Raw genomic sequence first — 12,926 nt, 5'->3', positions numbered from 1 at the left:
GCTTAAGTAGATAGACTAAGAGCTATAATTACTTATCACTACTGGCGAACCACGGGCTGGCTGGGTCGCACAGGTCAGGCAGCACAGTTAGGCCTATAACATTTAACACTTCCTTCTTATCATATCACGATACACACATCTTAAAAACACGATATTCTTCCATTAACCACTACGTCTGTTACTAAACAATGTCATGATGACGTATTTTCTTGACATGGAGTGTCCTTCAGCTACGAGCATAGATATGTTTTCATTATTCCTCTTCCCTCTTTCCGTCATATGTACGTTTGTGACTCAATTTCTTTCTTATGACGCAACACACAGCTCGCTTTCTAGCCAAACAAGCAAGGACAAGGGCCAAAATCGTTGAATCGAGCTGTACATCAGTCACCTTCGCTTTGAGTTATATATAGTGTGCTACAAATTTGAGGTTGTTTTCAACGATATAAGTACTTTTTCTCCCTGTGTTGTGTGTAGCGGAATCGAAGTTTAATCGTAGGCTACTTTCTTACAGAAGAAGCTACTTGACTGACGACGATTTCTCGGAGCTGTGATTTTGGAACTGTAGTCACAGTCTGAGCGAGTGAAAAAACCTATCACAGCGACAAAATCACAGGTCTTCAAATCACACCCCGCCACTAGGCTTAGGCCTAATAAAATCAACAGGAACTTCTATGCATTAATCCTAGTATAGGCCTATATTGTTGAGCGTCGATGAAGAGAATGCAACAATATGTAGGTATTGTAATTTCGAAGGGAAATGGAAACATTGAGGCATCTGGCCATGCCCACCAGTAGGAATCCCTGAGTGGCGGCGACACGGCACGGCGTCGGGGTTGCTGAGTAGCCATAATGGAACGGAATGAAGCTGGACTCTCGACTCGAGGGTCTGGGCGGGGCCCGCGGCGAGGGGTGGAGTCACGCTGCGATTGGCGGATGCCACACGCCTGTTGCTCTTCGTCGTCGGTCTCACTGTGTGGCAGAGCGCCGCGAGATGTGCAGTGTGCGCTCCTCAGGCCCCAGCCGCCTTCAGTGCCTCAGCCGCGCCGCCGGAAACCCAGGTGAGAGGCTTCCCTTTCTTTCTCCAGCCGTCTGGTCTGGCACCAATTCAATTACTATTTGGTACCGTCTTCAATTCATCTGACGTACACCCTCTATACGTATTATTAAATTTTATGTAAGCTGATTCATTTTACGTTTATTGAAACTTCGATCTCGCAACACACTACATGGGAAATTGACATCTGATTTGTGTTGCGTATTTTTATGATAAAATTAAACCCAGAGATGGTGCAAATTTACAAATATACACGCAGCACAAATTAAGTTTATATGTGTATATAGAGTGATTCACGAGGATTTACCACCACTTACGGAGCTTATTTGCGAAGACATTCTGAGCAAAAAAGTCTTATAAACATGTGTCCTAACCTCAATCTTTTCAGAGTTACACTAATTTTGAAGTTGTTTGTAAAATACCACTATTATTTAGTTGTAAGTGTAAAAGAATATTACAAATAGAGAATGAACTTTTCAGAAGTATCATTTCTTTAACTGGCTAGTGTTCTGAAGCTAAAAATATGTTGTTAATTGCTTTGTAGGCCTACAGATCTTGTTTTTCAATTCTTAACTAAAAATTACATCATTCTTACACACTTGTTACAACAATTGTTACAACCATACGACTTGGTTCTTTACAGTCTAATTATGCATCTTAATGTACAGCCTTTGAACACAAAACATCTTGTACCATGGAACATGTTCCAAGGTACACGATACTATCGGTTTTTGTTTTTCTTTTATTTTAATATCATGTCACGAAGTAAGTCTGGAGTTAAGAGGCCCCCAGTTGATTCGGATGCCTTGAAGAAAGCTGTTGAAGCAGTTACTGCTCCTCCAGGAAATAAAATCTCAATCAGAGAAGCCTGCTCTGGTTTATGATTGCAAATACATTTTAAATATGATTGCCAGTTTTTACACCCATATTCCCACCTATATGCCATGTGTTACAAGGTACAAGAGTATGTGTTCGAAGGTACATGATCCTGTTGTACCTTTGAACACATTACATATTCCTTCATTTTATTTTTTCCATCCTTAATAGATCTGTAAAACCGGAAAATACATACAGGAAATTGTAAAGGAACCTTCAATAATTATTTCAAACATTTCTTCATTTTAAACATTTCATTTCGCAAAATTAAAAAAATAAAATAAATAAAATAAAATGTGAAAAGTGTTTAAAGGTACAACAATCTCCCCTGTGAACCGCACCAGAAAGAAGTAGGTCTAATTTTTAGTGTCATTGAAGGTTGAGATTATTACGGAAGAAAGTCCTGTTTCGACATGTAATTGACAAATGTGTTTTACATTTAAATAATGATCCGTTCACTCGTGACGTCTGATGTGGACAATACGGCTGGAATATATCAATTCATTACTACATACAACAGATGAATAATTGTCGGCTATTCTGTGGAAAGTATTGTGTGCCGGAATGTAAAACGAAGTGTTTTGTACTCTGTAGTCTACTGTTCGTAGTACACAACTGTTAAAGGAAAATGGTATCTCCGTTGCTCTAATTCTTCTGTAGAATTACCAAAAGGAAGTTTCTGTAAGATCGAAGATCAGTGACAGGTTAGGTTTGGTTTGATGAAGGATGGATGGAACTGAACAAATTTCTCTTCGGCACCGGTATTTGAACCCGGGTTTTCAGCTATACGTGCTGACGCTCTATCCACTAAGTCACATCGGATTCCCATTCCGATGCCGGACAGAATCCTCTCAGTTTAAGTTCCACCTCTTAGGTTCCCTCTGCATGGAAGTATCATATGTACTTCGGTACATCGTAATATATAATATGTTTGGTTTGTTCAGGCTTTTAGTATGCATTGTGTAGGCCTATACGATTATTGGTACATAGGCACACAGAGAGATTTATCCTGGACCGAAGAAAGGCGTACTTTCACGCGTAGTGCAACATCATGGTCGTATCACTGTATTACGTGATTATTGCGTGTGAAAATGTCAGAGAAAATCACCAGTTGGATAGACTATTGGCCTGTAAGAAACGAAGGAATCTGGGGTTTGCTGAGTAGCTTTCAAAGTGATCGTATAGTGCAGTGATGTCAAAGCAAGCGCATTTTTCTTACCCTGACGTCGTGCGCGTGCATCAAGCGTTAGGTATGGAATAAAGAAGAATTATGTATATGAATAAGCACCCTGTTGGATTAAGAAAACAGTGGTGCACAAACTTCAAACGGGACATGGAATTTTATGTCGTTATTTTTATACGGCTTCTAACTGTTTGATATTATATTTATTGTCTGAAAAAAAAACTACTAACACCAATTTCTTAATATTGCAGTTGTGTTTTAAATGTTAATAACATAATAAAGAGTTAAGAAGGAATATTCACATAAATTCCATAGTAGTACAATTATACTATACTAAGTGTATGAAAAACATCATTCATAAAGAAAGTGATATTCCAAAAAGAGAGATTGAGTATGACATGCTAAGTTGGAATTGATATTGATGGTATCCTTAGCCTTATAAACGTAATCAATAAACTAATCGAAATAATATTATAGTACAAAGCAAAGTTACCTAGGCCTAGGTATATGTTTTAACTGTTACTAATATTACATAACAAAACTCTTATCGCATTATGCTTTTAAGGTGATATTGGTGCGCAACTTCCTATCATCAGAATATTAAATTATTTTGTCGAAATCTGCTGCAGCTATAGAGCTGACTTTTTACAACACATGGGCACGTATCTTTTGCTTATGATGTAACAGCAGTTGCTTTGTTAATTCATTTCCTTTCGTTTTCCGTGCGAATATTTTCAAAATTTTCAATACACTATCTTCAATATTTCGTGTTTACGATATACTAATACCTATATACTAATATATATGAAAACATTTTTCAGTACCTGTAAGGCTACTAAATGAAGATTTCTGAAAATTTCACTTTTCTGTAAAAAAGTTGAGAAAATATTCATTTTGAATGAAAAAGCAAACTTGTGAAAAATGAGCATTAAAATTAAAACTTAACATTCTTATAATCAGGCTTCAGTCTAGGGACACAGAGTAACCAGTATGAGGTTTAGAGTACACGGAGTGTAAATGACGTCATGACACGTGTGGGGTGACTGCAACAGCACAGGTGGGTCCGTAATGTGCATTACCGTTGTGTGTATTGCTGCTTGGCTGCGGTACGTGTAACAGGCTTCGGCGTAGGGACACCTGATTGAAGGTAACAACTCGCGTTAATACTTTAATGGTAGACATTTATTGTCTACACTAGCAATATACTGTATATACTGCATCTGTACAGGTGAAATATATTTTGTGCCGTACTATGACGGAATATTTACATGTTGAGACACGAAGTAACGACGCGCTCCATCTCCCAGTCCACTCGACCAACACAACACTATCGTCTGTGCGTTCTGAGCTTCATGCGTTTCTGTGCCCAGGACCGAAGCCTGCTTATAATCCACTTATATTTCTCAGACAGATGTAAAAATTAACATTAATACAGTTTTAATAAGTTCTCTTCCCATTATGCACTGAATCAGTGCTGGCCATGCTTGTATATAGCTCGACCAAACGGCATAAAGTGTCTCTTTCGTCTCTCGTTTTCCTCTCCGTTGTAAAGAGCTCAGTCTCTTCTGAGCGCTAAAGCGCAGGCTTGTGCTTGTGGGCATCAGTTGACATGACTAGTATAGTGCCTCTAGAGTAGTGTGCTACAATTTTGAAGTTATTTTTTAGACCTACTTACGTTCGTTTCTTCTCTCCCATGTCTGGTGCTTAGCGGTATCGAAGTTTCATCTTAAATTGTAATGGGTTTTGCTGATATTGCTTAAGTGATGTTTAGACCCAATTTCTTCTTTTATGCAACAAATATTATTGTCTTTGCTCTCGACTTCGAAACTCCGCTATAAAACTAAAATACATTTCTTAGTTGTGAAGAAGCCGACCTTTTATATTATTCCAATCTGTTTCTACTCAAATATTATATGCTTCTAATGGAGAAGGAAACTATTGTAGGTAATAGTTCGTTAAAAATTTACTTATTTTGTGATAATGATATCCTAAATAGAAATTCTTACATTTTTCATGGTTGACTTACTGAACTTTACGGGTTTTGTGTCAATTTTTTTTTTATTTTATTGGGTTATTTTACGACGCTGTATCAACATCTAGGTTATTTAGCGTCTGAATGAAATGAAGGTGATAATGCCGGTGAAATGAGTCCGGGGTCCAGCACCGAAAGTTACCCAGCATTTGCTCGTACTGGGTTGAGGGAAAACCCCGGAAAAAACCTCAACCAGGTAACTTGCCCCGACCGGGAGTTTTGTGTCAGCTGGGATATTACCTAGCATCGGTACGAAGGAGTAAACCAGTAAAACATGAGTGACTTGTCAGTGTAAGAATGTTACACATCTCTTCATGCTCTGGATTAAGTATTTATGCCACAATTACGTATTTTACGTATTTCTTAAGAAACCAACATTTTATCAACAGCGTTTTTGCATTGCCATTCAAAGATGACGATAATAAAGATACAAACCAATGGGTACAACTTTTATTACTGGTAATAATTAAGGGGCGGATTTCTATGACATGTCATATTTTTTTCTATAGGATTGTTTCGATTTTCAGACTGATTTAAACTTGTTTTCAAGCATTCTCAAGTAAATGGATGGGTTTTTATTGGGCATATAAATGCATATTTGGACCGTTTTTATTTTTGTAGCATATTTAGTACGAAACTGCATATTAACGTTATATTTTGGGGATAACTGTATGCATATTTAGGCATTTTTTAAGTTTTATAGCATATTTAGTAAAAAATTCGAGTCATAATTTTATATTTTGCTCATTTTTCATATTTACTACATTCATTCAAACCATAACGAGCTGTGGTAAAATGTAATACCATGAAAGTTTTTCAGGATAGCTCTAAAATACTTATATTTTCGGAGAAATTTAATACCACAGTCTAGTATATACAGTCACGAAGCTCAATACGTAGTAAATATGCATCCATAGATAGTTGTTAATCACTAGGATCGCTACTATCGCCTCATTACAGACAATGCGAAATAGTACTTGCACAGTCTATTGTTCCAAGTACCCTCATAAACTCAAGCTTCGTGACTGTATATATTAGACTGTGGTAATACTATGAAAGTTGATGTGGAAAGAAGTTTCTCTCGCTATAAGACAATATTCAGTGATAACAGGAGAGGGTTTTCATTTGACAACCTTAAAATGCATGTCACCAATTGCAACAATCCAGCTGGTAATGCAGACTGAGGTATGATTTTTTCAATACTTTCTTATGCTTAATATAAATCAGAACTTTACACTCTTTGTCTTTACTCTTTCGAATTCTGCACACCTCAACACCAAATTACCTTTCGTCTCGTTTCTCTTATCTATATTCTAACCACGACGTAAATACCAGATCACTTATCTGTGGCACGCTAAATATACCTCTTCATAGAACATCTTGTTATTCCTCATCTTTTACAATATCCACCTCGCGTCATTGGAATTCCTTGTCACAAAGTATTAGGGGCTGCAAGACAACAAACACCTTTAAGAACAGCTTAAAAGATAACCTTATTAGCATTTCACTCCAATCATACTGATTTAAAATATTACTGACTACACTGTTGCTTTTTTCTTTAGACATCATCCTGATTGTGCTGCATTTTCAAAATTGTCTCATAATAATCTCTTTCTATTATCTAATATCATTTGAAATATATTAACATTCTATGTATTTTAGTTTAATTCTGCTACACAGTTTATTTCAGTGTTTAATTAATAGTTCATAGTATTTTGTTGTTTAATTCGTAAATAACTCTTGTATACATGTAACTCTCATCTAAATCAAATTGTTGAATTCTTTGTAAGTTCATGCATATGTATATACACTTTCTGCTGGTTGAGTGGAAGAGAAGGCCTTACGGCCTTAACTCTGCCAGCTAAAATAAATCATTATTATTATTATTATTATTATTATTATTATTATTATTATTATTATTATTATTATTATTATTATTATTATTATTTTTATTATTAAATCTTAAATGTTTGAGAGGTTTGCATACGAGTTTTAAGCAAGCAGAATAATTAAAATTTCCCCCTTTTACAGGGTCCGTGCAGAATCCTGTTCAAGAAACTGAGAATGTTGTGTTTCTATTCTAAAGACAGAGGACATTGGAAGTAATTTGCTTAAATATAGGTCTAACATCCAACTGGATAGACATTGTATTTTAATCAATGTATGCTGCCGAGAATTAAAAAATCTAATATACATGTGTTACTGATTGTCATATTTCGAATTTTATTGGTCATATTTTTATGTTATTAACGCATGCATATACAGTAGAGCGTCTCATTTAGGCAGTGCATTCGAAAGCTCGAAGTCATGACCTGCGCCCGGTAGAGCACTGTCTGTCGGGGCTGTCCATTCCACTTGACAACACAGTGTATAGGCCTACTGGCGTACGTTGAGTAGAGAACATAGGGAATAGGAAACGCAGTCTTAACGTACAACAAAAGTGTGACATAAAATGCTTACAAAATGGTGGCGTTGTGTCTGATATAGCGAGGAGGTATGGTATAGGTATGAGGACAATGTTTAGAATAAAACAAAATGGAACGAAAATTGTAGAAATAACAGAAAGAGTTAAGAATAGTCATGATGATGCAGGAAGACGAAAAGTAATTAAAAGTAGCACGTCTGCTGTCCACGAATTTGACAGTGCAATGTTGCAATGGTTTAAAGTACAAAGAGCACGGGGAATTCCTGTGTCTGGATCACTACTATGTGGAAAAGCTTTAGACTTGAATAGAAAGATGGGAGGTGATACAAATTTCAAAGCCATTAGTGGATGGCCGAAGACTTTTAAATCACGGCACGGCATCCGAAAACTTAGCATACAAGGTGAGAAACTAAGTGCCAATAGCAAAATCTGACTTGTTATTTCAACGTTATAATTGCTTGTTTATTAAAATGTGTATATAATAACGTTATTCAATTTGCGTTCCTTTGTATTATGTGTTTTTTGGAAAATATAATTTCAATTAATGCTCCGCCATAAATGTTGTAACTAAAACCTTGTTCATCCCTCTTGTTTATCGTATGGCTCGTCCTCCCCCACACACGTTAACTGTACTTTGTTTACGTTTTCACTGTGCCTAAACGAGACGATCTACTGTATTACATTTCAAATATATTTTGCTTTTTTAGATAAACACTGAGGAAGATATAGGCCTATAGCCAGCTAGTTTATCCGCTCAGTTAACCGAATTTGTTTACATATAACAAGGCCTCTCAAGAATATTGATGATGTCAATATCATTAACGGACGCTTAATAATGTCTGCAGAAGAATTTTGTTATACTCTAATGAAAATGTATCAGTCCGTTGCCATGTTTAAGCCTACTGTGAGACTCAGAAATATTAAGTTTTGCTAAAGAAATGTGAAAGTTGATTTATGAGTAGATATTTGCTTTAAATGTATTATAATATTATTTTTGTTAAACATTTAGGATTAAAAACGAGTTACTGGATTGATCACATTTTTGTACAGTATATTAGTGATAACTTTATAGTTTATGTATTATATTACTCCTTGAACTTTAAAGCACTCCATGTCATAAAATTCTACAATGCACGCCACTGGTGCCGCGAGATTGAATTCGAGAGCCGAAATCTGGACTCACCTTGCCAGCGGGGCAAGAGCACGTTCGTACGGGCAAAGCGTGCACGAGTCTGGCTTACGGAGGATCCCGACTGCGCGCGTCGGTCAACTTTGGTTATAGGTCAACTGCTCGCGACGGTCAGTTTTGGGTATAAGTCAACTGCGCGCGGCGGTTATTCCTGCATTTTCCTTCCCATTTTTTTTGAGACTTAGGACTCTATGAATACTAGCCTACTTGCGATTCATAGGTATGGTTAAAAATGCAGTGTTATATGCATACCGAAATTAGTATAGGACATTTGTCAAGAAGCTAAAATATGCACTTAAATTCTGTGGCTTTCTTGTAATAATAACAAACACTCTTTAGGAAATGCAATCGTGAGATAATTCCTTGCCTGTATTTTAAAATTAATTCCTCTATGTAGTGTTTACGCTTTTAGAAGACAGATTTAGATTTGTAAGTATCTGTATCATTCATTTTGATGTAGGCCTAAGTGCTTGTCTGGGTTTGAATGATAGCGTCTGTTAAGTCCGAAATTCCTGTGGAATGCCTCACAAGCATTGTTTGTTCTTTGTGATGTGATAGTGTCAGAAGCCTAAATTTCTGCAGGAAACGCAGAATGACAATCTATGAAATAAAGTTGTTGTTAAATAATTTGCAAAACTTCTAATATTCGGATTGTTGGGTTTAGTGCTGCTTATGATTAGGTTTTCTCCGGAACGGTTGTTTGCGCGCTTTCAATCGGAGACCTCCGGTTTGCCTCTGATTGATGCCGCGCAGGTTGTATATGTGCTGTGGCGCAGACATGCACCTTCCTCTGAGCATTCCTTTAATCGGATCAGGTAGTGATTCGAGTCCGCTGACGTCCGCGTATCTTTTAAAATAAGTTGTAATTTGTTGTTGTTTATTCTCTCTTTTATGTTAATCTCTCTCTCTTTCTTCGGCTCTTTTTTTTTTCTTGTGTTGGTTAAAGTGCTAAGTTAGCTGACAGATTTGTTTCTAGTTTTGAAGTTCATAATATATGTGGAAAGGCGTATTAGTTTTATGTCATTGATCAAATTAATAACATTCAATCTAACTGCAAAACTAACGCAGAAGTAAAGCTTTTCAGTAGCTAATGTAAACATTTATACTTTAGTTCTCCTAGAAACTCTCGTTTAATCGCAAACAGTGTTTGTCAATTATTATTCTAATCGGTTTAGTTTAACGTAAAATATATTAAGGGAGCTTCAGAATGGAACAAAGGAAACGTGGGCTATCAATGGGATAAAGTTTACTGTCCAACATAATTTATTTAGTTTCTTCACCGGACAGGATTGTGATTATTGTGTTAAAGGGTGTCAGCATTTGAACTGTCTCTTCTAAAACGCACCACTCTTGCTCTGTAATAAAAATACAAGCGGATATCAACTTAAGGATAATTGTAATTATATTATTACCATATATTTAATTCAGAAACTCAATATTTTAATTATTTTAATCCAAACAGTAAAATATAACTCAAGTTGTCTAAACAGCAAAATATAGGCCTAACTCAAGTTGTCTAAACAGCAAAATATAACCCAAGTCGTCTTGTAAATATTTCAAACGTTTTTTATTGCCTCGGAAGTTACGTTTTAGAGAAATTTCAAGACTTTTACCTATACTGTACAATAGCACTAAAACAATTTAAAAAGAAATCGTATCAAATGTTTTGCGTAATTGTTTTCATCAAGTTCGCGATTGTGCGATCGCTTCAAATGGTCTAACAAATTCGAAGTTCCACCACACTTAGAGTAAATTCACCCACGAAGTTTACAGTGTGCGAGTTTATTATTACCTCCAACTAAATTAAAGAATTTCCATGCGATGGATATCCGATTTGGTGCCATTTTATTTCACTCACAACCTACCGTCAGTCCGTACGCGCCGGTCGTCCTTGAGCTAACTGTCGCTTCGCTCCGAACCACCGCATCCCTCCGTATGTCCCCTGTTCAATCTACGGTAGTACCGGAGATCACCGGTGGAGAGCTTTATTCGTAATCTCCGATTCCTCCGCGGTAGTAGTCACTCCGATGAACAGCACTAGTTGGGTTTTATGTTCATTACTACTATTGTTGCCACACTTCTGTTAGTTACATGAGAAAGACTCCCAAGCATTTGACGTATTTGTGGTACACCCTCTCGTGCACAGTTGGCCTGTTTGCACTTCAGTAGCTCGAGCGCAGTTGAACTGTTTACAATTCAGTCGCTCGCGCGCAGTCGGTACCCATCCTGCCTTAGAATTTCGCTCAGTGGTTGCATCCATCTTAGCCCATATTATTCTTGGAAATTTACTATCTTCAAGGTAATTTTCTACGAGGTAGTCCGTAAATTTTGTCACTTTGGGATAGGAGCTGCAACAGAATTAACATAACGGAAACAAAGCAGTATATTTAGGCGCAATTTACATATAATTACCCATTCATTAATAGTTTTTTGCCAAAGGGCAGCACTCTGCAATCTTCTGTATTTTCCGCTATCGTCTTAATCTCCGCATACAAACCATATATCTTAATGTTGTATATTTCCTGATAATGTGTTCTACCACGAAAGTTTCTTCAGTTTACCATTTCTTCCAGTGTATCTTTCAGTAGGCAGTTTCTTCTTAGCCAATGATCCAGCCAATTTATTTTTCTCTTCCTCATCTGTTTCATCATTAGGCCTATTATTTCTTTACCCATTCTTTCTAGCACAGCTTCATTTCTTATTACGTCTATCTATTCCATATCCTCTATTTTTCTCCATAATCACATTTCAAGTGTCTCTAGTCGTTTCTCTTCGTATCGTTGTATTGTCCACAATTCTGCCACTTACAGTGCTTCCTTTGCCATTGCTATCCTCCTTTTGATTTTCTGGCAGCAACTCATGGTACAATTTATAGTACATCCCAAGTATATGAAACTGTCCACGTCTTCTACTGCCTCATTTCGAGTTCTCACGTTTACTTTATTTTTCTTCCGATAACCTTTGTCTTCTACTTGTTTGCATTTATCGTCATCCTATATTCCTCACAGGTGTCATTTAGCTCCAGCAGCATATCTCTTAGTATCATTTCCTATTCTGCTAACAACGCCATATCATCAGCAATTCTTATAATTTTATTCTTCTTCCTCCTACTATCACCTCTCCCATGTTGTGAAAACATTATGCATTTCTGTCGTACTTGTTTTTTTTTCGAAGTTTACACATGCAGTCTTCTGTACGGTATTCCAATTCTTTTTGGCTGAATTCACAAAGAGCGGCCAATATATCTATCGTGTAAGAGCCACCCCATACCAGAACACTGGCACGAAAACAGTGGGAAACGCACAGATAGGGATGCACTGTACATTTCGAAATGGAAGGTAGCATACCAAAGGAAAATCTGCAATCTGTAAGTGTCTTGTAATAAATGCTCAAAATGTCCTCCGTTAGCACGGATAATCCTACATGCATCAAACCTCAATCCTGTTGACTTCCGGGTGTGCTGATGTATCGGAAAGTTTCGGATTGTCTCACAGCCTTCCAGAATACGGTCACGAAGACACCCTATGTCTTGCATTGGAATTGCATACATAACGATTTTAAATGTCCCCACAAATAAAAAAGCCTAATGGTTTAGATCAGGGGTTCGTGGAAGCCAAGGAACTAGCCTATCCAGCAGTCACAGAACTTTTGATTGAGAAACCGACATACAGACACTGAAATGAGCAGGAACTCCATTGTGCATCAAGTACATATTTCATTGTATCGATAATGGACCATTTTCTAACAGAACAGGCAAGTTGATCTTCAAGAACACTTCATATCTTCGTCCGTAGAGTTTGTAGAAAAGAGCTATAACAAGTAAAATTAAGCGTTTCTGGACCTTATTCATGTAACATATTACTTTGATTATCTAGAACTGAGGAATCTTTTCCCTAAAATTTTAACGTATAATTTTTTATTTTCACTCTATACAGGACGTTAAAAAGTATCCAATATTTTGGGAGGTGATAGTATGCATCAAAACAAGAAAATAATGTCTAATAAACATGGGTCCTACGACACATACTTTCTGAGATCTGAACACTTGTTCATAGGAGGTGCTCAACGTAATGTGTATTTATAGCAATGCATTTTTCTGCCCTATGTACAGTACAGCAGGCTACCAGATAATCATACCGTAGTTGACACCCTTGGCATGGAATA

At 36.9% G+C, this 12,926-nt stretch overlaps 1 protein-coding gene across 1 annotated transcript in view; it reads left to right on the top strand.

The window, feature by feature from the left end:
* The first annotated feature begins 862 nt into the window (after positions 1-862).
* The window catches only part of LOC138707729 (DNA-binding protein RFX2-like), a 168,318-nt gene continuing 156,254 nt past the window's right edge, over positions 863-12,926 (top strand). Inside the window, exon 1 of the mRNA XM_069837595.1 lies at positions 863-1,061. Within this exon, the coding sequence (XP_069693696.1) occupies positions 863-1,061 (199 nt within the window). The remainder of the gene's footprint in view (positions 1,062-12,926) is intronic.

Source organism: Periplaneta americana, chromosome 10 (assembly GCF_040183065.1).
Source record: "Periplaneta americana isolate PAMFEO1 chromosome 10, P.americana_PAMFEO1_priV1, whole genome shotgun sequence".
Taxonomy (NCBI): domain Eukaryota; kingdom Metazoa; phylum Arthropoda; class Insecta; order Blattodea; family Blattidae; genus Periplaneta; species Periplaneta americana.
This window is presented reverse-complemented; position numbering and strand designations above follow the sequence as displayed.